The sequence below is a fragment of the Sinocyclocheilus rhinocerous genome, unplaced genomic scaffold (genome assembly GCF_001515625.1).
Source record: "Sinocyclocheilus rhinocerous isolate Xijiao unplaced genomic scaffold, SAMN03320098_v1.1 scaffold1555, whole genome shotgun sequence".
Classification (NCBI taxonomy): Eukaryota; Metazoa; Chordata; class Actinopteri; order Cypriniformes; family Cyprinidae; genus Sinocyclocheilus; species Sinocyclocheilus rhinocerous.
This window is the reverse complement of record NW_015644043.1, coordinates 533,649-557,780: the sequence shown is the minus strand read 5'-3', so window position 1 is coordinate 557,780 and position 24,132 is coordinate 533,649. Positions and strand designations below refer to the sequence as shown.

At 39.5% G+C, this 24,132-nt stretch overlaps 1 protein-coding gene across 3 annotated transcripts in view; it reads right to left on the bottom strand.

Annotated features, from left to right (window-relative positions):
- LOC107757910 (stromal interaction molecule 2-like) overlaps positions 1 to 24,132 on the bottom strand; it is a 53,551-nt gene that overhangs the window by 2,327 nt on the left and 27,092 nt on the right. For all 3 annotated transcript variants that reach the window (XM_016575514.1, XM_016575515.1, XM_016575516.1), the window contains 10 exons: positions 20,726 to 20,856; positions 13,041 to 13,152; positions 9,827 to 9,938; positions 8,711 to 8,826; positions 7,723 to 7,900; positions 6,874 to 7,051; positions 5,037 to 5,198; positions 4,438 to 4,538; positions 4,110 to 4,348; positions 3,603 to 3,783 (listed from right to left, as the gene is read on the bottom strand). In XM_016575514.1, coding sequence (XP_016431000.1) covers positions 3,603 to 3,783; positions 4,110 to 4,348; positions 4,438 to 4,538; positions 5,037 to 5,198; positions 6,874 to 7,051; positions 7,723 to 7,900; positions 8,711 to 8,826; positions 9,827 to 9,938; positions 13,041 to 13,152; positions 20,726 to 20,856 — 1,510 coding nt within the window. The remainder of the gene's footprint in view (positions 1 to 3,602; positions 3,784 to 4,109; positions 4,349 to 4,437; positions 4,539 to 5,036; positions 5,199 to 6,873; positions 7,052 to 7,722; positions 7,901 to 8,710; positions 8,827 to 9,826; positions 9,939 to 13,040; positions 13,153 to 20,725; positions 20,857 to 24,132) is intronic.

The window sequence follows — 24,132 nt, the reverse complement described above, 5'->3', positions numbered from 1 at the left end:
TGTCACTTAAGGTGTGGTTATGAGTACATCACATAAGAAAGATTGGTGGGATCTCTAACTTGTAGAACCTCTTTCTGTATCATCAACACAAGGAAGACACAAGTGTAATAAAATAGATTTTATTAACAAAAGATAGACAAGAGTAATCAACAACTACTAAATGAATACCATATATGGAATAGGAATAAAGTGCATAAGATGCATAAAATGCAAGTGATTATGTTGGGTATTGTTATGTCAGAGCTATGTTATCTGGAAAGATAAACTGTTGCTACTCTGAAAGAAATAATGTGAAGAACCTTATTATGCATCAAACAAATAAGGGAAATATTATTTGTTATCAACTGCAATCAGCTATATAATATCTAATGTAAATTAGAAAAATCATAAACTGATAATATACAACAATGCCAAGGTCTCTGGAAGAGGTGTGGATAAGTGATAGTTACGTTCTCTGTAGTTGAGTGAGCAGTCCGGTAGCGGTGACTTCATCCACTGGTTGTGCTGGTAGCAATGCAGTGGGGAAAGGAGCAGGAATCCGTTTCGACAGCCTTGAACACGAAGCACTGGAGGATGCTGATCTCCTGGAGCACCAAAGGGTCCTAAAATCTGGAACATGAAGATGTGGCCCTGGAGTAGGTGCAGAAGGTCGTTAGCCTGGAACACGCAAGCAAAGGTACCTTGGAGTGAAGGTTTGCTCACCGGAGTTTAACCTTGTTGAAGATGTCTGTGTGTCTTCTGCCTCTCTGGGCTAGAGACTCAGAACTTGGTCGATCCGCTTCGTCTCTCTAGGATGGAGACTCAGGACGTGCTGCATCTTTTGTTGTCTCACTGGAGAATACTCTGAATGAAGTCTGAACGTAGATTATCTCTTTCCTCGCAGGCTGGAGGCTCAGACTGTGGTCGTATCTGTTGCTGCCTCGAAGCTGGAGACTTAGGACTTGGTATCTGTTATTGCCTCTTCCCTCACGGGCCAGAGGTTCAGAACGTTGGTGATCTGTTGCAGTCCTTTCCTTTCCTTGACAGGACTCAGACTCAGAACGAAGGTTGATCTGCTATTGCCTCACCCTTGCAGGGCTCAGACTCAGAACAGTTGTTTCTGTTATTGCCTCTTCCCTCACGGGCCAGAGGTTCAGAACGTTGGTGATCTGTTGCAGTCCTTTCCTTTCCTTGACAGGACTCAGACTCAGAACGAAGGTTGATCTGCTATTGCCTCACCCTTGCAGGGCTCAGACTCAGAACAGTTGTTTCTGTTATTGCCTCTTCCTTTCGGGACTCAGACTCAGTACCGAGGTTTATCTGTTAGTGTCTCACCCTTGCAGGCCGGAGACTCAGATCTTGCTCTGTTAGTGTCTTTTCCATTGTAGTACTCATACTCAGAACTTGCTCTGTTGGTGTCTTTTCCCTGACAGGATCTGCTATCGTCTCACCCATGCAGGGCTCAGACTCAGAACAGTACCAATGCATTATTCACTTACCAAACCACAACCAGAATACCTTTGACAATGTTACGAACACATTAAGTCCAAACATGATGGAAAAAGAATGAACTTTCATACATTCGTTCATTTGTCCGTTAACAGCTGAGTTTGTGTAAGATGTTGCACTACACGTTGCTGTCACTGAGAATACTTATTTCTCTGAATAAGTATAAGATGTGTGTGTTGCAGTTTGCATCAGTTTAAGGTTTGAGAAATTATTTAATGTAGAAATTACATTTGTTTTTCTGTATTATTTACTTCACCACAAAATAATTTTAATCAGTGTACCTTTATCCTTTTCCGATGAGGAGAAGATTGCAGTTTGGCGCATCTCCATTTCCGTGCTGTGATTGGCTGTTTCCATCAGAGCGGGGATGGATCTTTTTGATCTTTCTTTGTTTCACCCACTGCTGCTGTGTCCAGAGGTCCTAAGGATTTTTTTTTAAATTTTTTTATGGCAGTCACAGGCCAAATCTTAGAAAACAGTCTATTGGTGGGTGAAGGGCAGAAACTGCATTTTGACCAATGAGAAGTCCTGTCCTTCCCGTGCTTTGTACCAAAGGTCTTATTCTTGACTTCTAAGTGGTGTCTGGCTGTTGTCCTGGCATCTTTATCTGATGGCGTTGGACAGTTTGCTTATGTTAGTCCACCAAGATCCAATCAAAATGTAGCAAACCTTTGTCCACTATTGTGGTCAGAGAGGGGCCCCGCCATAAACTGGGCCCTGGAATGTGCTGTCCACTACAGTGGAAACTGTGATGCACTACCATTGAAAAGTTTGGTTTAAGTACTTTTTTCATATAGAAATTAATGGTTTTATTCAGCAAGACCGAATCAGCATCCAATTGATCAAAAGTGAAAGTAAGAACATTTATGTTATTTCTATTTCATAGAAATGCTGTTCACTGAACTTTATATTCATCTAAGAATCCTGAAAAAAAAATGTATTACAGTTTCCACAAAAAAAATATTAAGTAGCGTAAACTGTTTTCAACGTTGATAATAGTAAGAACCATTATTAATAATTGAGCAGCAATAATCAATACGACAATAATTAAGCACCAGATCAACATTTTAAAGTGATTTCTGAAGGATCATTTGACACTGAAGACTGGAGTAATGTCTTGCCATCACAGAAATAAATTAAGGGGAGACACTCCAGGCAAAAACACTATTTTTTCATGCACCTGTCAATTTTGAGATTTTGGGCTTTTTGGCTTTTCATAAAGTGTTGATAAAGACTAGTGGAAAGAAAACATCCAAAAGACACTGTTAACTGCTTATTTTATAGCACTTTATCTATTTGTGTCAATATATTTCAATTACAATACATATTTTTAAAGGCCGTTTTCTCAAAATGAGTTTTTTCTCCTACACTGAGCCATAAATCTCCACTTCAGTAGCACTTACACACACCAAACTTTACATTTTTATTCCTGTCTATATTCTGAAGATTTTTACAGAGGGATTTGGTTCAGATATAATTTGCTTGATTGTATACAACATTTTATTCCCCCCAAAAGTGTGAAAATACATTGTTTTCTGGCTGTTCAAAGATTTTTCTGAATTATGGAGTGCAAAATTCCCTCTGTAAAAACGTTTGCCTCTAATATGTCAAAAAAAAAATTAAACAAGAATTTTGAAACTGACTTCATCCAGTGTTCAGATTTTTGTACTAGAAATTTATGCAAACGAGTGCATATTTCATTAAATAATGCATCATTATGCATATTTAAACATAACATTTTAGAAAACTTGTAATACAAAAATTTTTTGCAATTATCAATGTAATCAATCAACTGGGTAAGGTGATAACTATTAGTTAATATTTTTGCCCTATTCACCTGCAGTGTCTCGCCTTAAATTTTAAAATAATATAGAAAACAGTTATTTTAAATTGCAATAGCATTTAACAATATTACTGTATTTTGACGAATAGATAAACCTTGGTGAGTATAAGTGACTTTCAAAAACATAAAAAAAAAAATTATTCAGAACTTTTGACTGAAACCGTGCATTCATTGAAATTATTCATATATAAATGTGATTTTATAAAGGTAAATTAACATGTACAGAATTTTAAATTAATTAATTAATATATACAAAGAAAAGCTGACGTACCCTTTCCTTTCGACAGTGAAGAAGATGTGATCATCGTCTCCCTCGGGTCTGTAGGCCAGTGGGCCCGAGGCCATAGACAACAGGTCAGGGTCAGGAGAAAGGGACGAGGGCTGAGACAGAAGACTTCTGCGGGAACGACAAACACTGCTGTTGCGGGTCAGAGGAGGTCGAATCAAAGGAGCTGTGTAGAAAACACAGATCTTTATGCACCTTAGCATGGTATACTTATCATAACAAAGTAGGTAAGACTTTAGTTTAGGGACCAGTTCTCATGATTAACGGGTTGTAAAATTTAGGCATCACAAGCTTTAATGAACAACATTTAAAAAAGAATAATTCATTCATTAAAAAAAAAAAAAGATTTAATAAAGATCTTTATTCCCGATGTCTTACATTGTTTTTAAATGCATCTGAATGGTTTAGAAAGAAAAATTAAAAAATTATGTAATTTAAAGTCGCATTTTTAGAACATTTCACACAATCTTGGGCTTAAAGAGGGGAACTTACAGGTGAACTGTGGAATGATTGGTGGTGTGTCCTCATCGAGATCGTCCACCCCGCCAGCGATTGGGTAGGGTGGCACTGACATCCGCGGCATGACCACCCAGCTGTGGTCGGCGTACAGGGAGGCGGTGAGGCTGGGCAGCCCAGAGTTATGAACCACTGGAAAGCCACATAACTTCTCTATTTGCTGCCAGCGGTGAAGACGTTCACGCAAACAGGCTGTGACCTCTGATAGAGCTTTTCTAAAAAGAAAAAGAAAAAAAAAACACTAATAAGCTTTCATTTAACGCGGGTAACCATTAGCGAGTGCATGTGCATTATGTGCTCTTACTTAGCCTCAAGTATTTTGTGGTCTACTTCATCCAGCGATGAGCTGTGTGCAACATGGAGGGTACCAAACACAGAGTTCCTCTTCTTCTTGATCTTTTCTGCCTGAAATTCACACAACATGACCATAGAAACACACAAGTAATGAAAATACAATGACATTGCATGGAAATGCACCAGTTGACTCGTGTGTGATCTGCACATTTGCTGGTTGTACTGAACGCAAAGCTCATCTCTCCTGCTGCAGTGACTGCTAATTGTTTTAGCTTAACTGCTGATGACTCATTCTAGATGCAAATAACAAACGGCAAAACAAACCATGTAGTTAAAAAGTCATTTAACCACATCATTAGAAATCTAAATTAACAGGGGAAAGTTTCAGCTTCATTTTTGTTAGTCACTGAGAGAGAATGTGAATGAGATGTTTGTTTAGGTAGATTTAAACTGAAAATTTAACTTCACTTTTAATGTATAATAGCTGATGTTAAGTAAATATTTCATAGACTCAAAGATCCAATAACTATTTGGCCTGAAACTTTAAAATCTGTTGGTCAAACAAGCATTTCCTGCCCTGACAAGAAGTGTGAACAATAAATCACTCACCTCGTCCTTTGCGACCGTGAGCTGCAGCTCGGCATTCTGTTTTTTAATGTTGTAGTACTGCAGTTCCACCTCATGTGTGAGCTGAAGCCACATCTGCAGGGCTTCTGGCACCGACCAATCTGACTGCATCTCTTTCTCTGCTCTCTTCAGTGCCATTCGCACCTGGAAATACCCAACAAACACAAACACTGTGGAACTTGTAATTTATTACAACATCACAACTTGAGGAACGCTACATCCATCTAGTGGTGTTTTTTACAGAATAAGGCTGTTGTGATGAAAGGCAATAGAAATCCAATGATAAACTGCAGGAAATAATACGTTTTGGACAAAAAGTAATTAATTACATTTTACTATATTAATCCTTCTGTTCTGTTTCGAGTCTTAGAGACCCCAAGGCCATTTTAATAGCTTGAGAAAATATATTTAACATTACTGTATCATGTTGATAGCTCATACTTTGCTACATAAAACGGTCTATTATTGGTCAGTTATTGTGGTAGCATTAATTTCAGATTTACCCCCTTCATATATGCATCATGTAAGGAAAATGTTAGGCTGCTTACTGTGTGGTCAAAAGTCTGGCTTGCCTTACAAAAAGCAGCATAAAATATACTTGAAGTGTACTTTTTTCTTTTAAAAGTTCAAGTATATTTTCCAAGTATACTTTATGTAGGATACACTAATATCAATGTACTAGTAGTATTCTTGTTTATCCATACTTTTTCGTTTTATCTGTTAATGGATTTTTAATAAACTGTTATATAAAAATATTTTGATGTAGAAGTTTGTTTGTCAGTGTTACTGGCTTATGGATACTTATGGATAAGTTTTTTTCAATGCATATTTAAGGCCCATTCACACCAAAGAAGTATAACCTCAACTATAACCATAACTGCACAGAGGAATGATAGTGCTGGAATCACTTTCACAAAGATTTTTTTTCCAGCTAAGGACAATAAAAACAGTGACAGCCAATCAGAATCCATCCAGCTTTAAAGAGCTTGGGCGTTTAGATAACTGCACATAACTGCAGCGCAGGCTTACACTTGAACTTGAAGCATAACATATTTGGAATACTTAATACTTTATTATTTTCTTAATTATATCTTGATTAAAAGATTAAGAACAAGTGTAGGCGAAACATACTTTTCTGTATAAGCCAAGTAGACTGAAAGTATACTCTCTTATTTTTAGTTTTAGTTTTAAAAGAAGGATACTAGCAGCACACTTTACACAACAGAACTTCTTTTTTGGCCCTGTCCCAAATGGTAGACTTCACATGCACTTGCAGTCTTGCGGACTTACAATGCCCGCCGCATGCGTGTGTCTGTTAAGTCCCATTCATCATTTTAGCTTTCAGAAGGGTGTTCGTGAGTGCCCCCTTTGCAGCCGCTATGCGTTTACGTTGCAATTTGAGACAGGGCCTTTGTGTAAGGGTCATCACATTAAAGACTAAATCTATGAAGGGCTTTGTTTGATTTATATTGGTTCCTACCTGCACTAGTTCCTCCTCTGCGTACTTGAGTCTGCTGAGTTCACATTCAGCCCCCTCTCGCAGCTCTCGCAGTCTGCTGGCTTCTCTCTTTGCTCCGTTGATCTCGTCACGCATCTTCTGCTCCAGGTTCTGCTTCTCCACCGCCACCGTCCGGTTCTCCTCCTGAGCTTTTTCCAGCCTGATGAAACCACAGAGAAATTTAAGTCACATCTGAAATTTGGTGTGTTGCAATTTAAAATAGTAATAGTAATAATACTATTCTGTCATAATTTATAACAAAGAGTAAGGGTTATCACACTAACTGAATACTTTCCGTATTCACTGTATATTGGTTCCTACCTGCACTAGTTCCTCCTCTGCGTACTTGAGTCTGCTGAGTTCACATTCAGCCCCCTCTCGCAGCTCTCGCAGTCTGCTGGCTTCTCTCTTTGCTCCGTTGATCTCGTCACGCATCTTCTGCTCCAGGTTCTGCTTCTCCACCGCCACCGTCCGGTTCTCCTCCTGAGCTTTTTCCAGCCTGATGAAACCACAGAGAAATTTAAGTCACATCTGAAATTTGGTGTGTTGCAATTTAAAATAGTAATAGTAATAATACTATTCTGTCATAATTTGTTCACCCTCATGTTGTTCCAAACCTAAATGACTTCAGAGGAAAATAAAACAAACAGTATCATGTCCACTCTTTTCTATATAATGCAAGTGAAAGGGGTCATAGGCTGTCGAGCTCAAGAAAAAGACAAAAAAAAGGTGTCATGTCATATCACATTATGAATGTAATGCCATACTTGACATGTAATGGTCAATGGCAAGGGGTCTCATTGTACTGACATATGGATGTGGGTGAAGACAGCAAAACCCATTCTGTTCTTCACATACAGCTATGTTACAGCTTCAGAAATTTGTGTGAGAGTTGCATGAACACCTTTTATGGTGCTTTTTGTCATATTGGAGCTAGTCTCTCCTTTTGTGTTCCACAAAGAAAGTCATGCAGATCTGGAACGACATGAGGGTGAGCAAATGATGACAGAATTTTCTTTTTAGGATGAACTCTTCCCTTGAGGGTACTTATAGAAAAGCTTAATGAGCCCTCTCATAACAAGAAATGAAATATGATGTTAAACAGATGATAGAATATTTCGTGCTCTTATTCTCTCTCTCTCACTGTCTGTTATTTGCTTTCTCTCTCACCGGCTCTGTAGCTCTATCAGGCTCTGTTCAGCATTCTGTAGACTCTCCAGATCTTTCATCATCCGGGAGATGTGAATTCTAGATGATTTGTTCTGTATGTATGCAAACCAGCAGCCTCCCACACCAATGATGATTGAAATCATCAAAACAAAGTCCTTCAGCCAGTGATGGTGAGGACCTAGAGGAAAAAGAGAGAAAAGAGAGAGCATTTTTACCCACTAAGCAAGCAAATATTTCAATAAAAGAAATACTTCTATACAATAGCTTTGTGCAAAAATATAACATTTAAAAAATGTTTTTGAAAGAAGCGTCTTATGCTCACAAAGACTGCATTTATTTTACTAAAAGTACAGTAAAAATGGCAATATTGTGAAATACTGAATATTGTAAATTTCAAATAACAGTTTTTCTATTTTAATATATTTTAAAATATAATTTATCCCTGTGATGGCAAAGCAGAATTTTCAGCTGGCATTACTCCAGTCTTCAGTGTCACATGATCCTTCAGAAATCATTTTAATATGCTGATTTGGTGCTCAAGAATAATTTCTTCTTATTATCAATCTTGAAAGCAGTTATGCTGCTTAATATTTTTGTTATTTTTTTCTAGGATTTTTTGATCAATATAAAGTTCAAAATAACAGCAAAAGAACAGAATGTAGAAGTCTGTCACTTTTGATCAATTTGATTTGTCCTTGCCGAGTATTAATCTTAAAATCTTACTGACACCAAACTTTTGAATGGTAGTGCAGTCATACTGACTACTTATGACACTTTTGTGTTGCTACTGCATTCCTTTTAAACCGTAAAACCTTCCTTTCTCATTCATTTTAACTGCACTGAAAAGAGCGAGATTGTTTGTGACATTATAGTACATTATTTGTATTCCAAGAAAGCAAAGTTTGGAACAACATAAATTTGGGGCTGAACTATCCCATTACATAAACTATTTAACAAGTCTTATTCCAGCTTATGTGCATTAACTTACGTAGTGGAGGTCCAAAAAGCACTGCGTCCAATGCTTTTAGATTTAATTTCTGTTTATGTCGTTGGTCTAATATCTTTAGCTGCATTGACATAAACGACGGTTCATTGGCCGCTATTCTGTAACAGAAAGGAAAAACACGGCAGGTCAAGGAGTAAGAATATGTCAAGATCACACAAAATCAGCCAGTTTCTACCAACAAAAAAAAGCTCAGTTTGTGATTTCAAACTTTACTTTGAAATGCTAGGGCTTCCAATAAATCTCTCTGAAATGTCTATGAAAATCTTAGGGGTGAAAAACGAATCCCTGTAACTGCAAAACTATCCCGTGACCGTGAAATTAACTGGTATGTATGAAGGGCACAGTCTGTGACTATGTGGGTGTGTGCATGAATGGCAAGTTCAAGCTCAAAGGACTAATTTTAAGAAGCGAGTACTAGATGACTGAAAGATCACATGTGCTGCCACACACATACTAAGTATAGCTGCAGGTGAAAGGTGATCTGCTGCTGTGACATCATTTCATGAGTCATGGAGAAGTGGCTGTGAGAGGAAACTAAACACCCTAAACCTTTCTTTACCCCCAATGCTTATGCACATCTTTACTGTCTGTGTCATGACACATCATCACCACTAGAGGGAAGCACTGCTGCTAAAAACTCACATTTGGTGATTCTTTTTATTGGTGTATAAGCATTTAGAGTTTTTCTCAGTCGCTTTGGTGCATTTCTCAAATCATCCTTAATATTTGCAAAAAACTTGTGTGGAGGTTGATCAAGTAGTTTTGCGAATTTCATTTCTGATCTGAGAAATGCACCAAAGCGACTGAGAAAAACTGTAATATCAGTGTTAAAGACACACCTTTTTACTTTTATAGAGATAGTTAAGATACTTGTATTACTTAGGCTTCTACTAGTTTCAACTCTAGTTTCATTTCCCTATTAGGTTCTATCACACTTTAACATAAGTGTGGCTTAAAAAATAATGCATACATGAAAAAAAAAAAAATTTGTGTAAGGCTGTGATTGGTTTAGGAGTAGAAGTATTATAACTACGCATAAAAACAATGCGAGTCAGTGGAAAGTCCATGATGAATAGACAAAAGTGTGCATGTGTTTACCGAGGTAGCGTATTGCCATCTACTTTAAAATCTCTGAAGTTTTTTTCGTACTGAGGAAACTCCACCGACACTTTCAGCCACTGAACTGCATCCTCCAGTGTCCAGTTGTGCACTGAGAGAGAGAGAGAGAAAGAGCAAAGAGAGGGGCGAGTAACATATTTTGTAACATATTTTAATGACAAATTTGCAATCCTTCAACATGTTTTGAAAAATAAATAAAAATAAGCACCTGTATATATATATTTTTTGTTTTGTTTGTTTGTTTGTTTTTTTTGAGTGAGATCAATCTTCAGTATTTTTCTAATATTTGGCCTTTGATCAATGAAGGTACATCAGTAAAAAAACAGAAGTTTAACCTGAAAAAGAAGGAAAAAACATCCTGAAGAATGAAGAAAAATATTTCAGATTCTGCACTATTTCTATGTCATTTTTTAGGAAATTGATCAAGTGACTGTTTGTACAGATGCTCAGATGTTCTTCCACTGAAGATTAAGATGCTCTTTGGATCATATCAAATCATGCTGGATAATATGATCGTCAGGTTTCACACAAACTTTTGTAAGTTAATGCAGCTTGTGCTCTGCTATCAGTAAAGCAAATGAGATAGTAAGACATGTTCCTGGACCAACATCTTTTTTTTCATCCTGGCACAACATTACCATCCAAAAACACAGACCATATCCCTACACTAACCATAATTTATCCCTAAAATCAGACGGAAATGATAGCTGAATAAAAGGTGTAGAAGCACCTAACCCTGGATGTAAGCCTAAAACTGATATGTTCTGTAAACTTATCCCTCAATTCTGATTGGTTGATTGGAATTTTGTCCCAGGATCAACATGGATGTTTTATTTGTTTGAAGAAATGAAAACTTTTGTTCAGCAAGGACACATTAAATTGATCAAAAATGACAATAAGGATGTTTGTAATATTACAAAAGAGTTCTACTTTAAATAAATGCTGTTCTTTCTATTCATCAAAGAATGGAAGCTGAAAATTCAGCTTTGCCATCACATGAATACATTAATAAAATATATTAAAATAGAAAACAGTTTTAAACTCTTTTTTTTTCAGTTTTAAACTTAAAAAAAATATTTTAATAAACATTAATTTTAATAAATTTCAATAATACAGTAAATTAAATACTTTAAAAATAAAAGGTACTTCACCTTTTTTCATTATTATGAATTTTTAAGCTTAATGAACTTAATTGATAAAAAAAACAAAAGGTATAGTTACTCATACCAAATGAATAATAGCTAAAATAGCCAATATATGTGCACAACTGTCATCATCTGAATTATACATTTATGCAGCAAGTTGGGATGTACTGTAGGGGAGACCGGGGGCAATTCTCAACAAGCTAGAGTGATGACACTTAATCTGCACATGTTCAGTAGGATTCTCTCTCTGCCTGTGAAAAAGGAGCACAATCATTTCACCTCAGCAGAAGTTTTTAACAAAATACTGATTTTGAGGTATGAAAGTTACTTTTTGGATGAACAGTAGTTTTCTTCTGCTGTCTAAAGTTTAGATGACTGTGAATTTAAACTTACATGCGTTTTATCTCTAGGTTATTGATAAAAGATTAACATGAGCAACCTATGCTAATATAGGCGTGGCTAGCTAGCATACGAGATTCTTGGTTGCAACATGCGTGGCAATTGTAACGTTGTGTGACACATGGCCCATTGCAAGCACCTTGTTTGTCTGTGTTGACATACTTTTCTGTTAGAAAATGAACATAATTAAATGTAAAACTACATTTCAAAATTATTCGTGTTACACATTAAATAATGTGTTGCTTTTAAATCTTAAAAAACTAAAATGAATATTATCTCCAATATTATCTCATTGAGTTATTCTCTTAATATGCTTGTCTTCCGTTTCTTTAAAGTTTCATCAGACTCATCAGCTGATTAATGTATTTGAGTCGAATATATTTAAATAAATAAAATAATATATTAAAATACATTTAAATAATTAAAATCTAGTTACCAATAGAATAGTTGCCTAGTCTTCTGCAAAAATAGAAATAGACTTTTGCATTTTGAATGCATATGATGCCTGACATTTAAAAGAAAGAAAAGAAAAGAAAAACTTAAGTGACATTTATAGTTACTACAGCAGTAAAGTGATTACTCTGAGGTAGATTTTATTTGAGATACAGTGGGTTAATATGACTTACAGAGATAGTTCACCCAAAAATGAAAATTATGTCATTAATTACTCACCCTCATGTCGTTCCAAACCCGTAAGACCTCCGTTCATCTTCAGAACACAAATTAAGATATTTTTTATGGAATCTGAGAGCTCTCTGACCCTCCCATAGACAGCAAGGGTCCTTACGTGATCAAGATGAACAGAGGTCTTACGGGTTTGGAACAACATGAGGGTGAGTAAATAATGACAGAATTTTTTTTGGGTGAACTATCCCTTTACTGTAGTTTTCAGTGTTACAATTGCACCCAAACTCTGTTACCAAGGGGTCAAGTCAAGTCAAGTCAAGTTTATTTGTACAGCGCTTTTCACGATACAAATCATTGCAAAGCAACTTTACAGCAAATTAAGTTTCTACAATATTTAGTGGTAGCTTATCAGTGGTGACTGTCAATTAATGTACATATGGCAGAAATGTACGGAAAAATCAATTTAAGACGTAATAAAACAGACGATGAACACTATTAACAGCAATTATTATATGATGCAATCAAACTTATAGCCTTATAGGGGTAACAACACTTCTTGTTACAATTCTCAATTGAATTTAATATTATAGTCTTGTCCTTATTAGTGAACATATATCAATTGTATTATTAATTAGTGCACCCATATTTGTTTTTTGTATCAAAAGATGACTAGTTTATTTCAAGTAGTCTGTGAATTATGGAAAGGAAAATGTAAAAAAAAATGTTACAATTGCACCCGTTCTCAAGTTAACAACAAGACCTTTCTTGTCTTGACTTGACTAGTTTGGGACACATCCTGCTCAGTACTTTCAAATTATTCAATGTTTCTGTTTTTCATTCTCACATAAAAAAAACAATAATATGAAATTGTCCAGCCCATCGATATCTGCAAAATACATCTACCAGTATAGTATAAACAGAAAAGCAAAATCTCTACCGGTGGACACTTTTTTTCTTTCTTTCTGTCTCACAGTGCTGTACACGCCACCCAGCTCACGTTTTCCCTGTCCATCTTTCTTTACCTTCTGATATTTTCCAGCCCCTCCACAGCTCCTCCACCGTGATGTGCTGGTCCTCTCGGTGAAGATTACTGTGTTTATTTGTCTGCTGCTGCTTCATGTCCTCTATGATAAACTGCAAAAGAACAACAGGATAACATTACTGCTCAGACCACAGGAAAATGACTTCTTACGAATTAGTTCATGCCATATCATGTTTTATTTGGCTTTAGGTCACAAGTGGGTTTGCTGGTTTCAAAATTACCTTTCAATATAATGCAAATATTTTTAATGCAAAAAAGACATAAGAGAAACATTACATTTGAATATTCTATCTGTTGCCTTACACATGATATTAATTCATTTTGCAGATGCTTTTAACCAAAGCGACTAACAAATGAGGAAAAACACATGTGATTAATCATGAGACTACAACATTTGCAGAGCCGCAATGCAATTTCAAAAAAAGACCAGAAGTACATAACTAGAGCACAGTTTTATTGCACAATAAAGCAATTAGAATATGACAAGCATACTAGATAAAAGTGAAGCTCTCTGTGGTCAGGTCTGTGTCAACTGTGTATCTATCTGTGGTTCTGCATATTTGTGTGCTGCACATACATTATGAAAAATGTCATTTTGTTAAACAGGTTTGTTTGTCCCTTCTGTTTATGAATTATGTTGCTATGCTCCAACAAATGAGGGACAAGACATCTTTAAAGTTGTGTAGGTTTATTTAGCAACTCGCTCTCCCTCACACACACACACTCAGGAATCTGCTGTGTCCTGAAAGAGGACACCAACTTTCAGTGGCTGTAAGGAGGAGAAATTCTTAGGCCTCTTCTCGAAACACTTCTTGAGCCTAGGAACACCTGCCATGACCAAAAACAATCCTCAAAACACACGTCACACCCTCACTAACCATTTACGTATATAAAAAGTCCCATTTAAAATCAAAGAGAGCTGAGCAGCAAAAAAAACAGGAAAGTAAAAAGAGAAAATAAACTGTATCTTCACTTTCAATCTTGAGGTCGCGAGCGAACCTGAAGGAAATGGTGAGGGCCACTAGTGACGTATGTACATGTTTAGTGTGGACAAACCAGAAGACGTACTACCTCTTGTGTTGCATGAGGATGTTACTATTATTTTAACAGACTAATAGCAACTTTTTGTATATTTTTTATACTATTAATAACTTGTTTACCTCCAGCTGCAATAAATTGTAAAAAAAAAAAAAAAAGAACTCCGGAAGTAAGTGATCCATGTCTGCAGTAAATTAAACAGAGAGGTGCACTGTGAGATTTACACTTTTGAGTAGTGTCAGTTGGTATAAAAGAAGGAAACTTCCACTTCACCGGATGAGTGTGTTTGATAGAATAAAGAGGACATGTGAAACTGTCATTCAAACCTCAAAAACATCAACAAACATACATACACGCCCACACACCCACCTCATAACATCATACATAACGACTTCTATATATATATAGCAGTGTTTATAACAAAATATATTAAATTGTTATAAACACTGCTATATATGTATATATATATATATATATAGCAGTGTTTATAACAATTTAATATATTTTCGCCTCTAAAAATGAATTAGTGAGTGTGTATATATATATATATATATATATATATACACACTCACTAATTCATTTTTAACATTTAAACCTTACAAGCTGACATTACTCAATGTATCATGAACAAACGTCTCGGTTACGTATGGTAACCCTCGTTCCCTGAAGGAGGGAACGGAGACGTCACGTCCCGTCGCCACAGCTCCTGTACCACCGCTGAGCGGCCGGGTCACCGGCTCGGCTCCTCAGCGAAAACCTGAATATGCGCTGCATCTGCTGCCTACTTATACTCACGCTGTGATCAGCGGCAGCTGGATGCAATAATCGCATGCCAATGTGCATTGGCTCGTTTAGTTTACACTCGAAGTAGATTGGTCTCTCTAAGCGAGATCCCAATTTCGTCAGTCATCCGACGTGACGTCGAGAGTGACCGACTGAAAGGGAACGTCTCGGTTACGTATGGTAACCCTCGTTCCCTGAAGGAGGGAACGGAGACGTCACGTCCCGTCGCCACAGCTCCTGTACCACCGCTGAGCGGCCGGGTCACCGGCTCGGCTCCTCAGCGAAAACCTGAATATGCGCTGCATCTGCTGCCTACTTATACTCACGCTGTGATCAGCGGCAGCTGGATGCAATAATCGCATGCCAATGTGCATTGGCTCGTTTAGTTTACACTCGAAGTAGATTGGTCTCTCTAAGCGAGATCCCAATTTCGTCAGTCATCCGACGTGACGTCGAGAGTGACCGACTGAAAGGGAACGTCTCGGTTACGTATGGTAACCCTCGTTCCCTGAAGGAGGGAACGGAGACGTCACGTCCCGTCGCCACAGCTCCTGTACCACCGCTGAGCGGCCGGGTCACCGGCTCGGCTCCTCAGCGAAAACCTGAATATGCGCTGCATCTGCTGCCTACTTATACTCACGCTGTGATCAGCGGCAGCTGGATGCAATAATCGCATGCCAATGTGCATTGGCTCGTTTAGTTTACACTCGAAGTAGATTGGTCTCTCTAAGCGAGATCCCAATTTCGTCAGTCATCCGACGTGACGTCGAGAGTGACCGACTGAAAGGGAACGTCTCGGTTACGTATGGTAACCCTCGTTCCCTGAAGGAGGGAACGGAGACGTCACGTCCCGTCGCCACAGCTCCTGTACCACCGCTGAGCGGCCGGGTCACCGGCTCGGCTCCTCAGCGAAAACCTGAATATGCGCTGCATCTGCTGCCTACTTATACTCACGCTGTGATCAGCGGCAGCTGGATGCAATAATCGCATGCCAATGTGCATTGGCTCGTTTAGTTTACACTCGAAGTAGATTGGTCTCTCTAAGCGAGATCCCAATTTCGTCAGTCATCCGACGTGACGTCGAGAGTGACCGACTGAAAGGGAACGTCTCGGTTACGTATGGTAACCCTCGTTCCCTGAAGGAGGGAACGGAGACGTCACGTCCCGTCGCCACAGCTCCTGTACCACCGCTGAGCGGCCGGGTCACCGGCTCGGCTCCTCAGCGAAAACCTGAATATGCGCTGCATCTGCTGCCTACTTATACTCACGCTGTGATCAGCGGCAGCTGGATGCAATAATCGCATGCCAATGTGCATTGGCTCGTTTAGTTTACACTCGAAGTAGATTGGTCTCTCTAAGCGAGATCCCAATTTCGTCAGTCATCCGACGTGACGTCGAGAGTGACCGACTGAAAGGGAACGTCTCGGTTACGTATGGTAACCCTCGTTCCCTGAAGGAGGGAACGGAGACGTCACGTCCCGTCGCCACAGCTCCTGTACCACCGCTGAGCGGCCGGGTCACCGGCTCGGCTCCTCAGCGAAAACCTGAATATGCGCTGCATCTGCTGCCTACTTATACTCACGCTGTGATCAGCGGCAGCTGGATGCAATAATCGCATGCCAATGTGCATTGGCTCGTTTAGTTTACACTCGAAGTAGATTGGTCTCTCTAAGCGAGATCCCAATTTCGTCAGTCATCCGACGTGACGTCGAGAGTGACCGACTGAAAGGGAACGTCTCGGTTACGTATGGTAACCCTCGTTCCCTGAAGGAGGGAACGGAGACGTCACGTCCCGTCGCCACAGCTCCTGTACCACCGCTGAGCGGCCGGGTCACCGGCTCGGCTCCTCAGCGAAAACCTGAATATGCGCTGCATCTGCTGCCTACTTATACTCACGCTGTGATCAGCGGCAGCTGGATGCAATAATCGCATGCCAATGTGCATTGGCTCGTTTAGTTTACACTCGAAGTAGATTGGTCTCTCTAAGCGAGATCCCAATTTCGTCAGTCATCCGACGTGACGTCGAGAGTGACCGACTGAAAGGGAACGTCTCGGTTACGTATGGTAACCCTCGTTCCCTGAAGGAGGGAACGGAGACGTCACGTCCCGTCGCCACAGCTCCTGTACCACCGCTGAGCGGCCGGGTCACCGGCTCGGCTCCTCAGCGAAAACCTGAATATGCGCTGCATCTGCTGCCTACTTATACTCACGCTGTGATCAGCGGCAGCTGGATGCAATAATCGCATGCCAATGTGCATTGGCTCGTTTAGTTTACACTCGAAGTAGATTGGTCTCTCTAAGCGAGATCCCAATTTCGTCAGTCATCCGACGTGACGTCGAGAGTGACCGACTGAAAGGGAACGTCTCGGTTACGTATGGTAACCCTCGTTCCCTGAAGGAGGGAACGGAGACGTCACGTCCCGTCGCCACAGCTCCTGTACCACCGCTGAGCGGCCGGGTCACCGGCTCGGCTCCTCAGCGAAAACCTGAATATGCGCTGCATCTGCTGCCTACTTATACTCACGCTGTGATCAGCGGCAGCTGGATGCAATAATCGCATGCCAATGTGCATTGGCTCGTTTAGTTTACACTCGAAGTAGATTGGTCTCTCTAAGCGAGATCCCAATTTCGTCAGTCATCCGACGTGACGTCGAGAGTGACCGACTGAAAGGGAACGTCTCGGTTACGTATGGTAACCCTCGTTCCCTGAAGGAGGGAACGGAGACGTCACGTCCCGTCGCCACAGCTCCTGTACCACCGCTGAGCGGCCGGGTCACCGGCTCGGCTCCTCAGCGAAAACCTGAATATGCGCTGCATCTGCTGCCTACTTATACTCACGCTGTGATCAGCGGCAGCTGGATGCAATAATCGCATGCCAATGTGCATTGGCTCGTTTAGTTTACACTCGAAGTAGATTGGTCTCTCTAAGCGAGATCCCAATTTCGTCAGTCATCCGACGTGACGTCGAGAGTGACCGACTGAAAGGGAACGTCTCGGTTACGTATGGTAACCCTCGTTCCCTGAAGGAGGGAACGGAGACGTCACGTCCCGTCGCCACAGCTCCTGTACCACCGCTGAGCGGCCGGGTCACCGGCTCGGCTCCTCAGCGAAAACCTGAATATGCGCTGCATCTGCTGCCTACTTATACTCACGCTGTGATCAGCGGCAGCTGGATGCAATAATCGCATGCCAATGTGCATTGGCTCGTTTAGTTTACACTCGAAGTAGATTGGTCTCTCTAAGCGAGATCCCAATTTCGTCAGTCATCCGACGTGACGTCGAGAGTGACCGACTGAAAGGGAACGTCTCGGTTACGTATGGTAACCCTCGTTCCCTGAAGGAGGGAACGGAGACGTCACGTCCCGTCGCCACAGCTCCTGTACCACCGCTGAGCGGCCGGGTCACCGGCTCGGCTCCTCAGCGAAAACCTGAATATGCGCTGCATCTGCTGCCTACTTATACTCACGCTGTGATCAGCGGCAGCTGGATGCAATAATCGCATGCCAATGTGCATTGGCTCGTTTAGTTTACACTCGAAGTAGATTGGTCTCTCTAAGCGAGATCCCAATTTCGTCAGTCATCCGACGTGACGTCGAGAGTGACCGACTGAAAGGGAACGTCTCGGTTACGTATGGTAACCCTCGTTCCCTGAAGGAGGGAACGGAGACGTCACGTCCCGTCGCCACAGCTCCTGTACCACCGCTGAGCGGCCGGGTCACCGGCTCGGCTCCTCAGCGAAAACCTGAATATGCGCTGCATCTGCTGCCTACTTATACTCACGCTGTGATCAGCGGCAGCTGGATGCAATAATCGCATGCCAATGTGCATTGGCTCGTTTAGTTTACACTCGAAGTAGATTGGTCTCTCTAAGCGAGATCCCAATTTCGTCAGTCATCCGACGTGACGTCGAGAGTGACCGACTGAAAGGGAACGTCTCGGTTACGTATGGTAACCCTCGTTCCCTGAAGGAGGGAACGGAGACGTCACGTCCCGTCGCCACAGCTCCTGTACCACCGCTGAGCGGCCGGGTCACCGGCTCGGCTCCTCAGCGAAAACCTGAATATGCGCTGCATCTGCTGCCTACTTATACTCACGCTGTGATCAGCGGCAGCTGGATGCAATAATCGCATGCCAATGTGCATTGGCTCGTTTAGTTTACACTCGAAGTAGATTGGTCTCTCTAAGCGAGATCCCAATTTCGTCAGTCATCCGACGTGACGTCGAGAGTGACCGACTGAAAGGGAACGTCTCGGTTACGTATGGTAACCCTCGTTCCCTGAAGGAGGGAACGGAGACGTCACGTCCCGTCGCCACAGCTCCTGTACCACCGCTGAGCGGCCGGGTCACCGGCTCGGCTCCTCAGCGAAAACCTGAATATGCGCTGCATCTGCTGCCTACTTATACTCACGCTGTGATCAGCGGCAGCTGGATGCAATAATCGCATGCCAATGTGCATTGGCTCGTTTAGTTTACACTCGAAGTAGATTGGTCTCTCTAAGCGAGATCCCAATTTCGTCAGTCATCCGACGTGACGTCGAGAGTGACCGACTGAAAGGGAACGTCTCGGTTACGTATGGTAACCCTCGTTCCCTGAAGGAGGGAACGGAGACGTCACGTCCCGTCGCCACAGCTCCTGTACCACCGCTGAGCGGCCGGGTCACCGGCTCGGCTCCTCAGCGAAAACCTGAATATGCGCTGCATCTGCTGCCTACTTATACTCACGCTGTGATCAGCGGCAGCTGGATGCAATAATCGCATGCCAATGTGCATTGGCTCGTTTAGTTTACACTCGAAGTAGATTGGTCTCTCTAAGCGAGATCCCAATTTCGTCAGTCATCCGACGTGACGTCTCCGTGACCGACTGTAAGGGAACATGAATTAGCTATTCATTTTAATAATAATTAGCTTAAATTAGGATTCATAAATTCTGTAAAAATGTCCATTGCTAGTTCATGATAATATAAATGAAATTAACCGTACTGTAAAGTATTCATGGCTGTGGATTCATTTTATTTAAAAAAATTATAATAATAATAAAATAAAATTGTTTTGTTAGAACATAATTCACTTAAACACATTTTGTGTTGAGACAAAATGGCAATTAGCATTCACAGTCACTTAAATCATGTCACAGTCAAGATTATATTTAACTGCCACAGATTGTGTTGCATAGATCACGTTTAGGAAGCCATGCATATGCATGTGACACTAAAACATGCCTATTATACCATGCAAAAAGCCTTTAACATATTTAAAACTATCCTATTAAAAAATCCTATATGAATATGCATTGATTTTTCATCATGTATACACAAACACACACACACACAATCATGTAGTAGCCCTCTGGGTGAAGTGCTCATATGTCAATAGTCTCTTTTTGCAGGCAAGAACCATGTCAACTTTGCCCTTTGAGGTCCCTGGTGGGTCTAAGTTTTATTGACCTGTTTTTAAGCCCCCCGACCCCCTCACAAAATGCACACACACACACACAAACACGCCCCCACACTCCAACACATGTACTATTGCAGTGTTTCCCAACCGGGGTGCCGTCTGTCGAGAGCGATTGCCACCATTGATAGACACATTTCTTTTTATAATATTAAAAATATCTGTATGACATTATATTCTGCAGTTCTTCACTGTTGTACCGAATATCTATACTTTTCAAATTATCATATCGAAGTTCGAAATTCAAATATTGTGACAAAATTAATTTTGTAGGGTGCCACAAGTTTGTTAAAATTTCCAAAGGGTGCCGCGACTAAAAAAGGTTGGGAAACACTGTACTATTGTATTAAATGAAAGGCAAAAAATTTCCAGGTCTAAACAACATATGCTCACCTCTACACTCTCATTCACTTCAATTCCTCCATCGTTGTCGTCATCTAGCTGCTTGTGAATGTGCCGAAGCGCCTCTAAACTGAAGCGGTCGGCTTCATTCATACATGGAGGGATGACTGTCAAACACGGGTCTGCAGGGAAAGACACACAATTATTCTTTGTCCAGCTACACAATTAAACTCTGCTTTAAAAGCTTTAAACTTCTGCTTTTCTACGTAGTTCAATCCAAGTTTATTGCATATCCAGACAGACGATTTATGATCATTATTATTTATGGCCATTTTCAAGCCTTAAATGCCTGTCAACAAGAAATTATATTTGTTGATTAATAAATAATAATACTACTCATCAAGTTTTTATCCTGTCTAACTCTCTGTATGTGTGAGCATGTGCATGTCTGTAGGGCTCTGTTTACAGTGGTGTGCTTTCACCGGTCTTGACACGCTTATTAGTTTACAGGCTGTTGATATGGCAAAGGGTGCTGGTATTCGTTTGAATCACATCCTTGCTCTTATTTAAGAGAAGACGTGCGAGGAAAGAAGAATCAATCCAGTTTTAACAAAACTATTATTGGAAAAGAGCCCTGATTGGATGCAACATTACACATCACTGAGGAGCCCAGGAACATTTTCCCAGAGACAGACACATTACACAGAAAAAAAAGACCCACATATATAAATATATAATCTCCTTCTTAAAATATTAAGGCAGCTGTATATCTGCTTGCATAAAGACAAATGTATAATATATTAGAAAAGTGTAATGTTATGCAAAAACCCACATTCTTCAAAATATCTTCTTTTGCATTCTGCAGAAGTACGTCATAGAAGTTTGTAACAAATTGAGGGTGAGTAAATGATGACAGAATTTTAATTTTTGAGTGATTTATCCCTTTAAATAGGACTAAAGTACATATGCAATTTCATAATTCTGTTGTCTTAGAAATATGGTTAAAGTGTACTGTTGATTTTACTGAGAAACATGTATGGTAAACCAAAAAATAATAATTAGGTAATAAGGTCATTTCTACTGAAACTTGTAAATCATGTATTTAAAAAATATTTCTAATCACACATGATGAAGTTGCAATTTAGTACATTTAAAGTATATTAAATGTAATATAAATAACAAATAACAAAGTACTTTGCATGTGCTTTAGCATGTTAGTCAACACATCAAAATAAGTGTACTTCTTTAAATAACAACGAAAACATAATGATTTAAAATGTACTTTAAAGTAAAACATTTAATTTGAAATGACAAAGTGCACTTTTTAAAAGGGTGATAAGAAACAGTGATGAAAGTTTGCTCTCTTTAAGTACAAATAAGAACCCTTTTATTTCATTCATATTATTTTATCTGCAAGCATTTTTTTAAATAGACTTTTAATATTTGAAACACATTACATGTGCACATTCAGTACCATTAAGCACACTTTTTTTTTTTAAAGGGTGGCCCCCTGAGGGTCCCCAGACACCAGTTTGAAAAACTCTTTATGTTAACTAACTAAATAAAAAGCAGAGAGTTACTGTATCAACAATGAAAGTGACTAAAGTCCTTCCTTGTATGGCTGAACCACCTCAAAATGCTCCTAAACAAAATTAAACAAAAGAAGGTCTTCTCTTAGTACTGTATTTGCATCTTGCCTTGCATGTGTTCCCCCATTGCATAATCATATTTGTGTACCAGATGTCCCTGTCCACACTCATTTCCATGTGTGTTTTTTTTTGCATAGAACTCACTTGTGCTGATGGGTAATATCACAGGAACACTGTGACAAGAAGAAATGCCTAACAATTACAAATGCTGTATCAAACAGTGCGGAGTCCACACTGAATGTGGGATGTTACCAAAACGTGAAAATAATGTTTCTGGATTGTGAAAAAATTAAAACAAAAATGAATTTGTAGGTCACTAATAAAAAAAGTAAAATTAGTGACACTGACCATGTGACTCTTTGTTCAGATGGTCAGATTCTTGCTTCCATTTCCAAGGCTCTTTGGATCATGCCAAATCATACTGGAGAACATGACCGTCAGGTTTGACACAAAAGTTAATGCATCTGTCATTAAAGACATTTGAAATGTGTGTTAGCTTTTCAGTAAAACTGGTATGAATTGTGGAAGAATTTCCACTAGTAGTCTGCTATACTTTTGGAGTCAATATGCATCATTAAAAGGAATAAAAACAGAAAACTTTTAACAGCATATTCAGATTAGCAAAGTAAACGAAAAGACTGCAGATGATGTGCAGGTCACTTTTCATTCAAGTGACATTAATAAACTTACTACAAAGCTCCCCTAGCACACACAGCATGTGGCAGGAAGTGACACTGTGAGGGGGAGAATAAACACAACCAAGTAGCAAAAATAGTTCTGGAGAACAAAATGAGTGAGTGTAAAATTAGGACACGCAAAGTTATAAATAGATTTTTGTTTCCAGTTGTCAGGAAGTGGTTTATCTAAATGACAAAGAACAGTAAAGGCCTCAATGAGAAATACACGCACATACACAAACTTTTTAAATGACAGAGGCTGAAGTTACGAGTTATAAAAGATAAAAGATGAACCGCCACTTGCTAAAACTTTCTTTCCGTGATATCAAGGAAAAAGAAACTCTCAAACAATCCTCAAGCCCTTTTTTATTATCATTAATAATATAACAATAAGCATGCTGATGCACTATCAGGAAATTTTTTTTTTATAGAAATTGTACCTTTATTGGCAGAACAGCTTGTATGCTCAAAGGGACATATTTGCACCTTATTCACCCCTAAAGAGTTCAAAATTGTACTTTTTTTTCAAGTTGTGTGGCCCCTTTAATCTAATTGGTAATTACAGAATTGCAAGAACAAAGCGGCGTGTAAAGTAAATGCATATTGTGAGTAGGGATATGCCGGTATCAAATTTTCATGTTGCGATTAATTGATAATGCTTTTTATCACGGTATACGGTATTATCACGATATTGCAATTTAGTTTTAAAAAGTGCTGTCATAATACAGTATAACAGGTTTAATAACATTTTTCTTATAACAAAAATAACTGAACATTTAAATGCAATAAAGCAATACAGAAAAATGTATAAAGTTAAAAGTTTTACACAGATTAAAGTGCAAAATAACTATAAAGACCAATAGGTATCACTTTACAATAAGACCTCATTAGTTAACCTTAATTAATGCATTAACATTCACAATGAGCAATAGCTACATTTGCTACAGAAGTTATTAATCCTTGTTTAAAAAAATACAAGTCTTAGTTCATGTTAGCTCATTAAATAACACAGCTGCAACTCTCGATTTTAACATCCTGTTATTAAATATTGGAATACCTAAGATTAATAAATGTTCAGAAGAATTTTTCATTGGCAGTTTATGTTAACTAATGAATTAACTAATGTTAACCA